The 18106-nt window shown below is 44.2% G+C and overlaps 1 protein-coding gene across 1 annotated transcript in view; it reads left to right on the forward strand.

The window, feature by feature from the left end:
• LOC311053851 (DDB1- and CUL4-associated factor 1-like) overlaps positions 1-18106 on the forward strand; it is a 45148-nt gene that overhangs the window by 21388 nt on the left and 5654 nt on the right. The window contains 14 exon segments of the mRNA XM_084069585.1: positions 1119-1288; positions 2240-2364; positions 4020-4255; positions 5293-5536; positions 6306-6546; positions 6548-7234; positions 8445-8643; positions 9479-9561; positions 11407-11491; positions 13160-13393; positions 14799-14892; positions 16311-16415; positions 17485-17558; positions 17709-17804. Of these exon segments, the coding sequence (XP_083925711.1) occupies positions 1119-1288; positions 2240-2364; positions 4020-4255; positions 5293-5536; positions 6306-6546; positions 6548-7234; positions 8445-8643; positions 9479-9561; positions 11407-11491; positions 13160-13393; positions 14799-14892; positions 16311-16415; positions 17485-17558; positions 17709-17804 (2673 nt within the window).

The following is an 18106-nucleotide window of genomic DNA, read 5'->3' on the forward strand; positions in this document are numbered from 1 at the left end:
CCAAAAAGTACATTTTCCATTCTAAAATGAGAGGTAGAACATTAATGTTAAATCAAAGTGGCAACAGTCACTTTGAAAAAGCAGAATGAGTGCAAGTAACTGCTAGTTGTGAAATGGTATCATTGTTCTTCATAAATAGCCTATATTTTGTAATGAAGACAGAATGCACTTGCCCGTCGGACAACCTGAAAAGCAAACTCCACTTGCCCGAACGTTTTGTTTACTTGCCACGGGGAGTCGGACAACCGTTAGTGTCAACCTCTGCTGTACCGTACCGTTTTTTGTGACCCCCCAAAGCCTCTAGCGCCAATGTTAGGCCAAAATGTTCACTTGTACACTCTGTATCTCTAAATCGAACTGGGTGAATCGATATGAAACCTTTTGAGAGAATTAATGCTCCCTGCGGTATGAACCCTAACATTTGAGTGACCCCTTGACTTTACCTCTAATACCACCCTCAGGCCCTTGTGGCAAAAATAATTGTGCTTTAACGATATTTTCGTGATAATCAATGGCACTTTTGTTAACCACCTGAACCCCCACCCCAGCATCCCTATTCTGGGGGGAACGTTCGCCAAGCCGATCTACAAGCTCACAACGCGTTGCGTTGTGAGCTTGTAGATCAGCTATTTATGGTGAATCGATTTGTGTAGAGTGAAATAAGACCGTACCAAATGCGCTCATTATAGGTCAGTTCTATCAAGTATAGAGGTTTTAAGTGGTACTGAATTTGCAGCTTAACAAAAGCTAATTCATCCTAGTGTATGACGGACTCTCACACCTTTTCATGTCAAGGACCGCCCAAAATGATATGTATTTGGCCGCGGACCCCCATCTCAAAACATTTTGTTCCAGGGACCCCCCAGAAGCAAAGATTTGAGTTGAAAATATTCGCTTTAAAAATATACATATGCAAAGATTTGCGCACATTTTCACGATTTTTCAAAAATAGCAGATCTACAAGCTTGCTATGAGCTTGTAGATCTGCTATTTTTGAATAGCCAAAGAAATCTAAAATGACACAGGGGAAAGCATCTTTCTTAATGGGTTTAAAGTGAACCTTTAAATTGTTGAACCTTGGAATATTGTTCACGTGTCATGCCTGTTCTGTCCACCAGGCGGTGAACTACAGCCACGAGCAGGTGGTGGAGATGATGGAGTTCCTCATAGAGTACGGTCCACTGCTGCTGTACTGGGAGCCGGCCGAGGTCTTCTACCGGCTGTCCTGTGTCCAGCTCCTCCTGCAGCTCATCTCCATCGCCTGCGACTGGAGGACGTACTACGGCAGGTAAGGCCTCCGACCAATGGTGTAAAGTAACCAAGTGCATTTACTAAAGTCCTGTACTTCAGTACAATTTTGAGGTGTTTTTTACTTTACTGGAGTATTTCCAATTTTCTGTGCTTTCACTTCTACTCCCATTACATCTCAGAGGCAAATATTGTACTTTTACTCAATTACAAGTATTTGAAAACTTTGGTTACTAGTTACTTTGTAGATTTTGATTATTATTGCAGAGCATATATTAACCACTTCAGCCCTACATACTTTTAGGCCATTCGAAAATAGCCGATCTTCAAGCTCACAATGCGTCGCGATGTGAGCTTGTAGATCAGCTATTTTCTAAAGATTTTTACATTAAATAGTCCCTGTAGCAGCGCTCTGAGGCACCGTCTCATCAGCACATCTGATTCCACTCAGTGCACTCCGCTCAGTGCACAGTGCGGAGTGATTTATTAATGTGATTAGGCCCGTGCTATGATGCTGGTTTGAAGCACGGCTAGAAAGCTATTTCAACCAGTCAGATTGCTTGGTCGGAACTACCTGTTGTATAATATGCATTAATTTGTTGTTGTGGTTAATTGATGAAAACCTCAGATTGCTTCACCTGTTCACCCAGCAGTCAAAATCAACTTTTCATTTTATTCTATGGAACAAAGACGAGCATTAAACTTTTATTTGCAAATTGCATATCGTTGCTGTTGACTGGAAATCTCGTGTGTCCAAAACTGTTACTTTTCCGAATTCAAATAAAATAAATGGCACATCTACAAGCTCAAGATCTGCTATTTTCGCTACTCTTGTGTGACACTTTAGTATGACGTATTAGTGTATTAGTATTTATGAAAAAACATAAAACAGAGGTTTCTGCCCAACAGCAACGATATAATAGTTACATAATATATATTGTTGATCGTTTGATCCTCATGCTTCTGCAAACGCTCTTTTCCTTTTGGTTAGGAGCGACACGGTGCGCTACGCCCTGGACATCCTGAGCATCCTGACCGTGGTGCCTAAGACCCAGCTGCTGTTGGCCGAAGCCGTAGCCGTGCTGGATGAGGGAGGATCCACTATCTCTACTGTCGGTACGTCCTGTTCTGTGTATTCCAGTGAACCACATGGACCCCAGCGGGCCCTATTCTCCACAATTTAGTCATTATGCCAGCTGATTCCTCACCGCTCACATTTGTGTGTGTTGTCACTGCTGTCGTATCCTACTGACTCACCTGCCAGTGAGGAGCCCCCACCGGGAGGACGTAGAGCCTTCGTCCTACTCCTCCCGCCCAACACTCCCTGCTGACAGGTGTTGCCCCCCCCCCCCAGCCCGTAGGAGTGCATGCAATGACAAATATCCTCCCCGTCTCACTTCCCTCTCCCGAACTCGAGTCAACATTGTTTTCTTATAGACGGCCCGACAAAGCCGGATGCACCGCGGTGGATTCGAACCCCTAGATTACACGGTGGTGGGCAGATACTTAACCACTAAACGGTAAACGGCAGAACCACAATCTTGTAGTTTGGCTGTTTTTGCAGAAGCCATTTGATGTAGTACGGAAAAATGGAGGGGGCCAAGTATAGACCCCCTGGGCCTAACGAAATATACTGTATAGGTTTTTGGTGGTTAATCTTCTACAACATCAGTCTGTTACTGTACTGCTATTTATTGTAATGAATGTTTAGACCGTTTTTTTCCTTTATTTAAATAAGATGGTAGAGAGACAGGAGACAGAACTGGGGATGTTGCAATTATGTCGTTGACACGCTATCCAGTCACGTATCGGCACGCCTCCCATATTATATATTGCTGCAGTTACCGTACTTTGGAATAAAGCTACCCTTCTTGGGAGCATGCATCTTATCTATGTGTTGCATCTATTTTTTTTTTTACCATTTTAACCCTATATCTCCCAGGGGTCTAGACTAGGCGGGGTCATCCCTATGTTCCCCGGGTTCTATGTTCCCCCACTAAGGTTAGGTTTAGGTTAGGTCCTATGTTCCCCGCTCTCCCTAGGAAAGCGGGGAACATAGGACCCGGGGAACATAGGTACGGTCCCGACTAGGCCCTCTCCTTTTTTCAATCTACACCACGTGTCTTCAACAGGGGGTCCCCAGAGTAGCTAGAGGGGGGATCGCCAAATCTTTGTGTGATAGGCTTTTTTTTTACATTAACCACTAGCATCCCTATTCTGGTGGAACATTAGCTTAAAATAGCCGATCTACAAGCTCACAAGGCGTCGCAAACAAACGTCTATGAAGCTATAAAATATATGCATTTTTTTATTCCGCAACACAATTTTATACAATATGTAGCGGGGGGTTGCTGCTTCATCTCTCTTTCAGCTAAGGGGTCCTTGGTCTGAAAAACGTTGGAAGACCCCTGATCTGCACTAAATATCTCGTGGTTAACCCAGCGTCATGGTCCGCTTATTTCACGGATGTGGCAACACCGGCACTAGTTTCACGCACATGATTTGACAAACCCGGGAGGCAGCGAACACAAAAACGCTAATAAACAGCTGACATTTGGGGAAAGCGAAAAAACGGGCTTTGGTGTTCCGTGCACATGGTAATGGTCAATGGCTGTGTGCAAATGCAGATCAATTGCTCCAGCCACTGAGGAGAACCGGGCAGAAGAGTTTGGGCACAGACGTGCACACAGACGCGCACACAGATGCACAGAGCTTTGTAGAACTATAGGATGATCGGTTGATTTTCCTTCTCACTTTGTTTGGTCTAACAGGGATGAGCATCGTGCTGGTGGTGGCGGAGGGCGAGGTGTTTGTGAACGACGCAGAGATCCAGAAGTCTGCGCTGCAGGTGGTCATCAACTGCGTGTGCGCTCCCGACAAGCGCATCTCCAGCATCGGCAAGTTCATGGCCGGCTCGGCCCGCCGCCGCCTGCCCCAGCAGACCAAGTCCAGCGAGAGCGTGCTCACCAAGATGTGGAACGTGGTGCAGTCCAACAACGGCATCAAGGTACCACTCATTCACTGATTCATTCATTCATTCATTCATTCATTCATTCATTCATTCATTCATTCATTCATTCATTCATGCATTCATTCCCACGGTCCTATAGCAGTGGTTCTCAACCTGTGGGTCCCCAGATGACAGTAAAGTGACAATTTAAGGACCTATAAGTCCTTTTTAATACCAAAGAAAAAGGCAAGAATTTAGAAAATAGCCGATCTACAGACCGGCTATTTTCACAATATTTATCTTTGGAACCGAGTCAAACTAAATGTAATACCTACAATTCCAAGTGCTTGTCAGGGTGGGGGGTCCCCAGTTCAAATATGATTATTTTGGGGGGTCCCCAGTTCAAATGTGATTATTTTGGGGGGTCGTGGCCTGAAAAGGTTCGGAATCACTGCTACATATAGTGGACAAATACTGTACATATCATTTTGGGGGGTCCTTGACATGAAACAAGTTTGAGAACCACTGATATTATAGCAACATAAGTAAAAAAAAACATTTATTTTGCTCATCTACAAGCAATTCTATGAGCTTATAGATCTGCTATTTTTGAATAGCCAAATTATAAAATAATTCATAATAAAAAAATAAAAAAATAAAGTATGCGTTCCTGGATTGAATGGGTTAAAAAATATTTTTTTGATTTTAGCTAAAAAGCATTATTTTACACTTTGGCTATTCAAAAATAGCAGATCTACAAGCTCATAGCGCGGCACCGAGTGCCGCGCTATGAGCTTGTAGATCTGCTATTTTTGAACGTTCGTGAAAATGTGTGCAACTCTTTGAATATATATATTCTTAAAGCGAACATTTTTAACTCAAATCTTTGCTTCTGAGGGGTCCCTGGAACAAAATATTTTGATGGGGGTCCGCAGCCAAATACATATCATTTTGGGGGTCCTTGACATGAAAAAGATTGAGCACCACTGATATAGAAACATACGTTTTTCAGAAAACCGTTGAGATTTAGGAGACATGTAGAATCGGCTTCAGGTCTCAATGGGTTAACGTCCCTGACTCTCCTCTCCGTATAGGTGCTCCTCTCCTTGCTGATGGTGAAGATGCCCATCACGGACGCGGATCAGATCCGAGCGCTGGCCTGCAAGGCCCTGGTGGGCCTGTCCCGCTCCAGCTCGGTGCGGCAGATCATCAGCAAGCTGCCGCTGTTCAGCAGCGGACACATCCAGCAGCTCATGAAGGAGCCCGTGCTGCAGGACAAGCGCAGCGAGCACGTCAAGTTCTGCAAGTTCGCCGCCGAGCTGATCGAGCGCATCTCGGGTAAGGCATCCCCCTCTGCCACAACTATCCATTGTTTTCTTTTAGTTATTGTTCTGTTGACCACTTTTTTTGATGAATCGAGAACCATGTTTTTATGGTAGTTTTCTAATTAATTTTATATATCGATGAATGAAGTAACAACTTACACACTATTTCATACTTTGTCGCACCATGGTGACATGCAAGAATAGCTCATGCTATTTTCACTATTTTGGAACGTTTCTGAAATTTGAAACTTTTTGCCTAGAATCACATGTTCACAAAGAATCACAAAGCGATCAGAATCCATTATTCTGTTAAATTATCAATACAGTATATTGTTTTAACCCATTAAGACCGGGAACGCATCTGTGTCATTTTTAGATTTGAGCAAAAAAGCATTATTTTACACTTTGTCTATTCAAAAATAGCAGATATACAATCTCATAGCGGCACTGAGTGCCGCGCCCACGAGCTTGTAGATCTGCTATTTTTGAAATGTGTGCAAATCTTTGAATATATATTCTTCTAAAGCAAACCTTTTTAACTCAAATCTTTGCTTCTGGGGCGTCCCTGGAACGAAATATTTTAACATAGGGGTCCGCTGCCAAATACATATCATTTTGGGGGTCCTTGACATGAAAAAGTTGGAGCACCACTGATAACGCAACATTACGTGTTTCAGAAAACTGTTTAGAAGACATTTGTAGAATCGGCCTCAGGTCTTAATGGGTTAATGTAATCAGTCAAATAGATTAGTTTGATGTAATCGTTGCACCCCTACCTTCAGGGAAGCCCCTGCTGATCGGCACCGACGTCTCCCTGGCCTGGCTGCAGAGGGCCAACGTCGTGGCCCAGTCCCGCATCTCCTTCCCCGAGAAGGAGCTGCTGCTGCTCATCCGGAACCACCTGGTGGCCAAGGGCCTGCACGGCACGGCCAACACGCTCACCAAGGAGGCGGACCTCCCCATGGTGCACCTCTCTCACTCCTCGCACCCGACGTCCGCCTTCCCCTTGCCCGCCCCCCCGCCCCCCCCCCCTCACCCTCACGCCCCTCACCTCCATCGTCGCCGCCCTCCCCCGCGCCCCGCGGCTCGCCAACGGCGTGGAGCGTGTGAGGCTGGGCATCCACGGCTGTCAGCCGCTGTCGTCCGCTCCGGCGCTCCCGCTCCTCCCCTCCGGACACTCTCAGACCCCCCGTCCGTCGACGTCGCAGCCCCCCGCCGTCGGCCTTCTCCCCTCGTCGACCTCGTCCCCCGCCACCTTCTCCCCGCCGACCGGCGGCGGCGGCGGCGTCACGCCTTGCGCCAACGGCCCGCCGCCCGGCCGAATCGTGTTCACGCGAGAGCGGCAGCCTCCGTGCCCCGCCAGCATGATGGCCGCCAGCTGCAAGAAGCCGCGCGTGCTGAGGCAGAAGTCGGACCACGGCGCCTTCGCTCAGAGTCCGGCCATGAAGAAGCAGTTCGACAGACACCTGCCCTCTCCCCCCGCGCTGGACGGCATCATCACGGAGTACCTGCGGGAGCAGCACGCGCGCTGCAAGAACCCCGTGGCCACCTGCCCGCCGTTCTCCCTCTTCACCCCCCACCAGTGCCCCGAGCCCAAACAGAGGCGGCAGGCGCCCGTCAACTTCACCTCCAGACACACGAGGAGGGTCATCTATCCTAAGTACGGAGGCGTGGACGGAGGATGCTTCGACAGACACCTCATCTTCAGCAGGTGAGCGTCTGACTCTGCTGCAGGGACGTGCACAGATAGACTCTAAGTGGTGCTGCAGCACCTGCCCTTTGCCCTCTTGACCAGAAGTGCCCTTTTGAAAATAGGGCACAGCAGGGGTCTTCAACAGGGGGTCCGGGACCCCTAGGGGGTCCTCAGAGTTACTACAGGGGGTCCACCAAATCTTTATGTGATACGATTTTTCTTTTTACCATAACCACTCGAAACCCAGCATCCCTTTTCTGAGGAGAACTTTAGCCAAAAATAGCAGATCTACAAGCCCACAACGTCTCACGCTGCGAGGCGTTGTGGGCTTGTAGATCGGCTATTTTTGGCAAAGAGGTATAGGTGTAGAGGGAAAAAAAGAGCAGACTAAGTAAACAAAAAAAAGTATAATTTACTTGAGCACCTGCCCCTCAAAATGTCTGTGCACGCCACTGCTCTGCTGGCTTTGTTCAACCACATCAATCCATGCCAAAATGTTTGGTCTGCTTTTGGAGAGTCATACTGTAGCTCACATTGTCAAAATGTTAAATACTGTTTTATTCAACCTTTCAAAAATAGAAAATAAAAAAAAGTCTACAAGCTACAAGCTCTACACACGTTGCGATGCGCTGTAAGATTGTAGATCAAAGATTTGGGGATTTAAAAAAAAAAATCACACCCTGTGTGAAGTGACTGAGTGGTGCCTTTGATGAGCCCCGTATCTTATTGATGTTGTCATCAATGTTTGTTTATTGGACAGACATACATACATACATTCGGACACACGGACAAAGCCAGATATAGGAGTGGTTGGCACCACTCAAAAACTATTATGATATGACCAAAATAGAGACGCCAGTGGTTAAAACCGGGACAAATCACCTGCCTATCTGCCGATACCGATGTCGTCAGAAAAGTCATGGCTCTAATTCTAGGCATGTAAAAAAAATTGCAGATCCACTAGCCCAATTGTCACTTCACTGATGGCGGGCGCCCGCTGGCCTAGCGGCCCAGGCGCATACCACATATAGGCTCTAATGTCTGGCAGCATGTCGCAGGTTCGAATCCCGTTCCCGACCACCTTTGCTGCGTGTCACTCCCCGTCTCTCTATTTCCTGTCATTCTATAGTATATAGGTTTAGTGTATAGGGGGAAAAGGGAAGGGACGACCAAGCATGTTTTCCTACATTTCTACCTTTTTTATTTTCAATTATTTTCCCCCCCTCAGGTTCCGGCCGATCTCGGTGTTCCGGGAGGCGGAGGAGGATGAGAGCGGGTTCATGTGCTGTGCCTTCTCAGCCCGCGAGCGCTTCCTGATGCTGGGGACGTGCACGGGACAGCTCAAACTCTACAACGTGTTCACGGGCCAGGAGGAGGCCAGCTACAGCTGCCACAGCTCTGCCATCACCCACCTGGAGCCCTCGCGGGTTAGTGGCCTGTTGAAAAAATATATATTAACAATACTCAGCCCGCATTTATTTGAATGAATTAACCCATTCAATCCGGGAACACATCTACAAATGTCTTCTAAATCCCAACAGTTTTCTGAAAACCATTATGTTGCTATTATAATATCAGTAGTTCTCAAACCTTTTCATGATAAGGACTCCCAAAATGATATGTATTTGGTTGCAGACCCCCATCTCAAAATATTTTGCAGCGCTATGAGCTTGTATATCTGCTATTTTTTAATAGCCAAAGAAACCCAAAATGACGCAGATGCGTTCCCGGTCTTGATGGGTTAATCTGCGTAGTTAATCCAAATAATTCTGCATAATTGTCAGAATTGTTAATATTCTCTAGAGTTCATATTAACATTGTTTTGTTTAAATCCATCTTTTATAACGAAAATAGCTTGTAGATTGGCTATTTTTTTAGGTATTGGCCCGTTTTAGCCATAGTACATTATTAATGTGAGCATGTAGATGGGCTATTTTCACTATGGGACGAGTCAAACTAAAAATAATTTAAAATAATTATGATAAATGAAGATAAAATGATGACAATAATGACATGGACTTGTTTTTTTCTAAGCTGATTTTCTAAATAATCTCCACACTGGGTTGTAGAGATGAAATGCACATGAGGTGAAGGGCTTTCTGAGCCAATCCACTCATAAAGCAAATGTCAACACCACGTTTTATTTAAGTCATTATTTCTTGTGCTCTGTTAGGATGGGTCCCAGCTTTTTACATGAGGAGTTCTTGTTCTGTTAGGATGTGTCCCTGCTTTTGACATCAGTTTTTCTTGTGTTCCGTTTAGGATGGGTCACTGCTTTTGACATCGGCGTCATGGAGCTATCCTCTGTCTGCATTATGGGGCATGAAATCCGTCTTTATCATGAAGTAAGTGATGAACCACCATAACACAGCCAAATACTAGGTGACAGAAGTCCCGAGCTGACCATGCTCTACTCTGCTGTCAATACTAGTTTCAGAGAAGGACATACAGACTCTCAGTGAACAGTCTATAGAAACAGCCCGCACTCATAAGGTGAATTATCTTTTAATTTTATTATTTACCGCAGCAGCAGTCTCTGACAAACGGACATGTGTTTCGGCTACTTTTTCGGCCTTCATCAGCACTGATGAAGGCCTGAGTAGCCGAAACGCGTCCGTTAGTGTGCAGACGAACCACCATAACACACCATTTCTCACCCGTTTAGCAGCTCATCTAAGTTGACATCGCAGCACCGACACTCCTAATTACTGTATTACTTGGTAGGAAGCAAAGTGCGTGGAAATCTGCCTAGCATATGGTGGATGTTTAAACCCAGAGAGATAGTTTGATTAGGGGCTTCTACCCTTCTGGCAGCCTTGGGACGAGTACTGACAGAGATTATTTTATCGATTCTGACATTTGAATTATCTCTTGTCAGTCTTATTTGATGTGTTACTGCAGTGGTTCTCAAACTTTTTAATTTCAAGGACCCCCTTAACTCTTGAGCGTGTACAAATGGAACCAAATGGACCCGTTGGTGACAGACCTGTAATGGTCTATTTGGAACCCCTCAACCAACCCTGAGGGTCCCTGGAACCCACTTTGAAAACCACTGTACTAGTACATACTGTATACACATTAAAATGTCTAAGTGCTTACCCTGTTCAAAGAACAATATCACTGTATTGAAGAAACACACTTCAGGCACAGACGGGATTAAAACACTTCTATATTGAACAATACAGAATGTTTCGGGTAACATCAGTGGCTTGAGGACAAGTATAAAAATGTGTATGTGTATGCAGTAGTAAGACCATTAAAACTGCACTCTGTAACTTTCCTGTTCTATCCCGGATTTGAACCCATTTCTCCTGTGCTAGTGCTGAAATGAGCCTCCCTGCTTGCTCTGGGGAGAAATTGGATTTTGACTTTTTCAGATCATTTATTTTGTCAAACCAGAAAGAGGATGGTGTCAAAGGTTGTGTCAAACCTAGACACGGGATCTAAATGTCTCAATAGAAGAGCAGGGAGACCAAATATAACCACCCCAGTTGTATAAGAATACAGAATATTGTATTAACATACTCTACCATACATGTTGAACAAGACAACAAGACAACAACGTATCTTAGCAACGTGAAAGCGCTAACTCTCATTGGTCGTGTTATGAGTAATGAGCCAATGAGCTGCTGAGCACACTCCCAGACAATGGCATCATAACCAGCGTTGCCAAGTCTGTTTATTTCCCGCAACTTTTGGACAAAATTTGGTTTGTTTTTGGCTTGTTTTTGTAGGTCGGCTGGCTCATTTCTCTCACTATACTTGGCAACACTGACTGACTGAGCTCCCACTCTCCCAGTAACACAGCAAAGAGACAGGACGGCACATAAATCGCCCTGTCATTCATATTGATTCCCCAACCTTAAAATGCAGGACAACGTGCGTCCCGTATCGGTTCAATACAGAACGCGTCTTTTAGTTATATTTAAGTTATTTGTCATATACGTTTTGATTACAAAGCCTAAAAGGCCAAACAGAAATGAAGCTTTTATTCATATGTCCCCAATGCTCAATGGCAAAAAACACAATGAAATCGTTAATCGCATTTTTTTGTGTGACAATTAATCGTCAACTTAAATGTTGTAATTTAATTGTGACAGCCCTCGTTGTGTTCTACACACAGAAATGTGTGTAGAACAAAAATTGGGGAGAAATTTTTATATTCAAATGTCATTATGTTTTGTTTCCAGGCATTCCTTTCTAGGCAACCATTACGTGGAATTCAGTAAGCTGTCTCAAGACAGAGTGATCGGTACGAAGGAACACATAGCTCACGTAAGTCAAGCTACAGCAGATAAATGTGACAAAACATTATACACCTAGAGCTACATGGTAAACGTCCCAAATGTATTATCAGCTACATAAATAATGTACAGTAACAATCCATTGCAGACTTTAGCGTGAGTGATGGTTGTAAAATGATGCTAAAATCTCCTGTAGAAGCCACACGTATGTCTGTTATTATGGAGACATTCACTTCCCACTATCGTAACTTAAGTGTAACGTCGACATCTCTTATTGGTGGAGCTTGTGTTACCATGTTAGTGTTGGACACTGGATCCCATAGCCTGGAGACACGATCTTAAATCATCTTCAAACATCACTAAAAGCCAAGTACAATATTTTTCAACACTAGTGAGTGTTGCATTTATATAAATATAGCGCCTTTATCCAAAGTGCTTTTCAATGCGTGTTGCATTCACACATTGAGAGACACGTTCACACACCGATGGCGGAGAAACCATGCAAAGCACCAACCTGCTCATTGGTACCAAACCAGTAAGAGGTTCAGTGTCTTTCTCGAGGACACACTAACCCAGGGTGGGCGATCCGGGTATTGAACCGGGAACTCTCCGATTCACAAGTGGTCGCTCTACCTCCTGAGCCACTGCGGCTCCCTAACAATATAAACACTATGATAATAACGACGGTTACATTTAAGACGAACGCAAGCTAAACCATAGTTTGATTGGAGCCATTGGAAATGCATGTGCAATGGTTTATGTTTATGGGATACCAAGTTCCTCACTGTTCAAATATTTCCACAGTCTTGTACCTTCTCCTTTTTCACGTTTCCCCAATTATTATTTTCACCCAGAATTAAAGGCTTTATGGTCATGATTGTTGATTCCAGGATTAAAGTTCTCAGTCGCCACTGATTTCAGTTTCTGCATATCTTCTATGAAAGCATGTTGCTCACTGAAAATAGCTGATCTACAAGCTCTCAATGCGTTGCAGACGCATTGAGAGCTTGTAGATCGTCTATTTTAAGATTATTATAAATTTGTAATGATATTTTTGGGGGGTTTTATGCCTTTTATCTATAGCTTCATAGTAGAGATGGACAGGAAACAGGGGGGGGGAGAGATGGGGAGAGAAATGCAGCAAAGACCGTCGGGAACGGGACTCGAACCCACGGTGCTTTATGAGCCTAGGTGCCCGGACCTCTAGGCCAGGTCCGGGCCCTAGTTTAAGATTTTAACACATTACCTGCAAAGGATGCATATATGCGTCCACTAAAACAAAATGATAATAATGTTTTCAGTGATTATAGAACCGGACATTACGTCATCCCCAAAAAATAACCCTGTCCACTCCCATGTTATGAGATTTTGAAAAACACATCTAGCTCTGATTTCGTCTCCCAGATTGCGTTTTTTGATGAAAACGACCCATATTCAACGGCCGATAACAACAGAACGAACGATCGTGGTTAAAATGTTTTTGTTCCGGTGGATAGAAGAGATCCTCCCCCTCCCCCCAGACATATTCTGTTCTTTTCATACCATCGTGGGTGGTTTAATGGGTTAAGACTAGGTCGTGAGATTCTATTTTTGCTTAAATCGTGAGTGAATTAAAAACTACGACCGTACAAGCATGAACGCTCAAAAGTGAATCCCCTGTGTTTCTTTTTTCTTGATTTTTTTTTTTTTTTTTTACCAGATCTACGACATCCAGTCGGGGAAGAAGACCCTGACCCTGAACAACCCGGACCTGGCCAACAACTACAAGAGGAACTGTGCCACCTTCAACCCCACGGACGACCTGGTGCTGAACGACGGCGTGCTGTGGGACGTGCGCTCCGCCCAGGCCATCCACAAGTTCGACAAGTTCAACATGAACATCAGCGGAGTCTTCCACCCCAACGGCCTGGAGGTCATCATCAACACAGAGATCGTATCCTTTTTTTTTTGGGGGGGGGGGGGGGGGGAGTCTGGTCCTGGTCTATGACCAGCGGTTCCAAAACCTGAATCGTATAGAGTACAGAAGTCCTGACGTCACTCGTTCATCCCCAGGTTCGTAAATTAATTTCTCTATGGAGAATAACATTGGGTCATCTTAGAATCGTCTCTCATAAGAATTGTGGTCCAAAAATAAACAAACTGTCTCTGCGATATTGTCAGGGAGGTGTCTCTGTATCGTTTATGATAGTGATTCTCAAACTTTTTCGTGCCAAGGACCCCCAAATAGACACTTATTAGACCGCGGACCCCCATTTGAAAAGATAAGCCAGGGACCCCCATAAGAGAAGAATTTTACGGCTCTCTATCAGTGATTTCAACCATTTTAATTTCAAGGACCCCCAGTTTGACCTGCATTAGGCTACGGACCCCCATTTAATGGTATGTATGTCTCTGGGACCCCAATTCATATTGTAAAATCAATGTTAATGTAACTCTGAGAGCTTAGCTGGGGACCCCCTGGAACCCCCTCAAGTACCCCTGGGGGTCCTCGGACCCCACTTTGAGAACCAATGGTTTATGATAGTCAGTCACTCATATTTGATACAGTCTGTTATTGGCGAAAATATAACTAATTCGGCGGAAGTGACATTATCGTTTTCTCACCGTCAGTTGATGCTTCATATCCATAAGAGTCAAACCGCCGGGATCATTTGTTTATTTTTGGAAAACAGTTCTTATTTGATGCGATATTAAACACGTCTATGGGAATTCAGAACGCGGGGGGAAAAACCACGACCCGGGTAGGATGTGTAAATGACGTCAGACTTCGGTGCTCTATGGGACCCACAAGTCTGGCATGGGGTCGGGCTGTGTCTCCATGTGTATGAGAGGAGACATGTGGCTGTCTGCAACCTCCACAGGATTACTGTGGAGGATGGCAGCGACAGGGACCACAGTGCACATGGGGGGGGGGGGGGGGGGATTGGCAACCATTAGGGATACAATGGGGAATAAAAGAAGAAACTTTTGTTCAAAGGCAAAGAAAAATAGTTCTCTATTTGAATGCACAATTACAGTCGTGACACTGAGTTTTCATTTGTCCTCTAAATTAGTGGTTCCCAATCTTTTTGCCTCGGAGCACCACCCTTACATCAGACAAAAGCTAAGACTCTCCACATGAACACACACACACACACACACACACACACACACACACACACACACACACACACACGCTTGTGTTATTCAAACGTATGTTAACCACTTAAGCAAGCCCTACAGTATATACTTCTTATGACGAATAGTGAAAATAAGCTTATTTAAATATGTTTTTGGGGGGATCCTCCCCGGATTGTAAATATGAAAGAAGGGTCAGGGTCCTTAATGAGAGCGTTCAGTGGGATCTGAGGACCTTCCATCTCCTGCACACGGTGCCAGCTCTGGACCAGTGCAGGATCGTCTTCAACAACAACGGCACCGTCATCTATGGAGGTAATGCCTCCACCAAACCCTTCATCCAACTAACTAATTATTAAAAAAGATATATCGTTGCTGTCCAGCAGAAACCTCTTATCTCCATTTTGTGTTTTTTCGTAAATTAACGGCCTACTTGATCATACTACAGCGTCACACAAAAGTAGCAGATCTACAAGCTCAAAACGTGGCCCGAAGCAATGCGTTTTGAGCTTTTAGATCTGCTACTTTTGACATTTTTGAATTTGAATCCTGAAAAGTAACAGTTGTGGACATTATGAGGTTTCCACCCGACAGAGACGATCTAAATGTTTAATCAAATGATAGATTTAAAACAAAATACCAATGCTTGCGTGACACTGTTGTGTGTGTGTGTGTGTGTGTGTGTGTGAAAGGTATAACGTAGAGCTTAAGTCATTAATCAGACTAATTCGATGTGATTGTTTGATTAATAATTGATGAAATAATCACTAAGATAGTTCGATAGTTGCAGCCCATAAATGCAGCAGTTGCATGGTGGGAAATGAAGTTCTGGCCGTCAGCCCTGTTACGTCTGCAAACCCTTCCACTTAGCAGGGGTGTAGATTGTAGAAGTGTGTGAAAGGAGCGCTTGATAACGGCGAGCTGAGCTATTATGAGGGGATGTGTGTGATTGTGTGTGTTCGTATTACCGTACTTGTGAGGACCACCTGTCCCCACGAGTATAGTAGGATGTGAAAAATGGACATTGTGACATTGTGAGGACAATTTTCCTGGTCCTCACAGAAATGGTTGTTTTATGATTGAAAAATATTTTTTGAGTTAGGTTCACAATTGGAAAAAAAGATTCCGGTTGGGTTCAGGGTTTAGTATTAGACATTGGGGGTTTTCCCCATTTTAACTTGCCCGGTGATATATCACTCACCAAAAATTGCCAATCTCTCTCTCGCTTGAGAACACTTTGTGAGCATGTAGATCGGCTCTTTTCAGCTATTTTCAATGCTGTCCTAGAATGTGTGCGATCTCACGAGTATAGTAATACAAACCTGTGTGTGGAGAGAGAGGTGTAAACTGTGTGTGTGTGTGTGTGTGTGTGTGTGTGTGTGTGTGTGTGTGTGTGTGTGTGTGTGTGTGTGTGTGTGTGTGTGTGTGTGTGTGTGTGTGTGTGTGTGTGTGTGTGTGTGTGTGTGTGTGTGCGCGCGCGCGCTGTTTTGCAATGCGTTGTGAGCTTGTAGATCAGCAATATTTGTGCGAGACACTGTTGTACTACGAAGTATAAGATGGAGCTTATGTAGTTAATCAAACAAATCAATTTAGTCGATTATAAAACTAATCATTTGCAAAAAAAGCATATATATTAAAAAAACATGCTTGTAGATCATGTGGTTGATTGAAGTAGTAGTAGTATAATAATGTGTAGTCCATGGTGTGATGATGTTGTTGTGGTGTTTTTGCAGCCATGCTACAGGCTGACGAAGAGGATGACATGATGGACATGCAGATGAAATCACCGTTTGGCTCCTCCTTCCGCACATTCAACGCCACGGACTATAAACCTATAGGTAAGACTTCCTCTCTGACTATAAACCTATAGGTAATACTTCCTCTCTGACTATAAACCTATAGGTAAGACTTCCTCTCTGACTATAAACCTATAGGTAATACTTCCTCACATCTCATGTCATCTTAAAAGGAGCACTTCACCTATTTTCAACCGTATCTTCATATAATTGGTCCTCACTAAAGCTCATTATAAGGGTTGCACTGCGCTTCTCATGAGAATACACACACAGAGGATCCCCGTGTGATTTTATTTCAAAAACTTTTTTTTTTTTGTGAGGCTAGTGAAAGTTACAGGTATGATATGAAATCCTTAATCATATTCCATCATATATGGAAGGGCCCCAGGACCCCTTGAAGGGCCCCAGGAGCCCAGGAGCCCTTGTCAGGGCCTCAAACCCAGCAAGAATCACTGCTATAAATACAGAGGAGGGGCCCACACATTTGATATTTGATCAACCTATACATTTCATTTTAGTAAATTGTCGATGGCCGCGCGGCCCAGTTCCCCCGAAGGGCCCCTGAGGAGGACTGTGGACAGTTCAGAAACCTGCCTACCAGTGACATCATCACTAGGCAGGTTTGGTCATTTCAAACGAGATTTCACACTTTTTTTTGTTTTATTAATGCAAGAACAATGGCTTCTATTCCTGCATCCTAAGTATCCAATAAGAGCAGCGCTGTAGTTTCCAATAAGCTTGGAATCCCCATCCATGATGTCATTGCATTGGTAGACGGGTTTCTGAACTGTCCATATAGTCCACCAATGAGAGACAGAGAGAGTAGACAGAAATGGTGCCATATTTTAATGAGCATCAGTGAGGACCAATTATATGAAGATAAGGTTGAACGTGTCTGAAGTGCTCCTTAGGGTCTCATGTGTACTATAAATGTTGCAATAAAAGACAATGCCGGCCTTATCGTTTCTTGACGGACTTTGAAAAAATCCTTGAAAAATCATGACAATATGCCGTTTGTTTTAGTTTCAATTACAGACATTAGTACTATTAGGCGGCGGCCAATGTTATCTATTTATTACTCATTCACACATTGTTTATTACACCCTGACAGCTACAATCGATGTGAAGAGGAACATATTTGACCTGTGCACAGACACAAAGGACTGCTACCTGGCTGTCATTGAGGTAAGCTGACTGACCATTCACACACCTGTCTGTTATGGCACTGGTTCGCAAACCTTTTCATGTCAAGGACCCCCAAAATGATATGTATTTGGACGCGGATTTGAGTGAGATCTGACTGTATGCTCTGCTGTCCCGTGTCGTCCCACACAGAACCAGGACTCTGTCAACACGGACACAGTGTGCAGGCTGTACGAGGTGGGGCGCCAGAGACTGGCCGAGGAGGAAGAGGAGGATGAGGAGGATCAGGTGAGCTTTCTGACCAGGGCTGCAACTATATATCCATTATCTCCTTTTTTTAAATATATATATTTTACAAATCAGGGCAAAAAAGTTCTAATTGTTTTTTGTTGTTGTGCAAATGGTGAAAATAGCTTGTAGATCGGCTATTTTTTTAGATATTATAGTTCGGTTGATTTTATTCAAAAAAATAATAATGATTAAATTGATCAGTTCCATTAATTGTTTTACCCATAGAGATTTATGAGCACTGTTGATAATTGACTCTAAAGACACTCAGTGGCTGAACTCCATAGTACAACTGGCACACA

The sequence above is a fragment of the Gymnoscopelus microlampas genome (assembly GCF_963454915.1).
Source record: "Gymnoscopelus microlampas genome assembly, chromosome: 10".
NCBI lineage: Eukaryota > Metazoa > Chordata > Actinopteri > Myctophiformes > Myctophidae > Gymnoscopelus > Gymnoscopelus microlampas.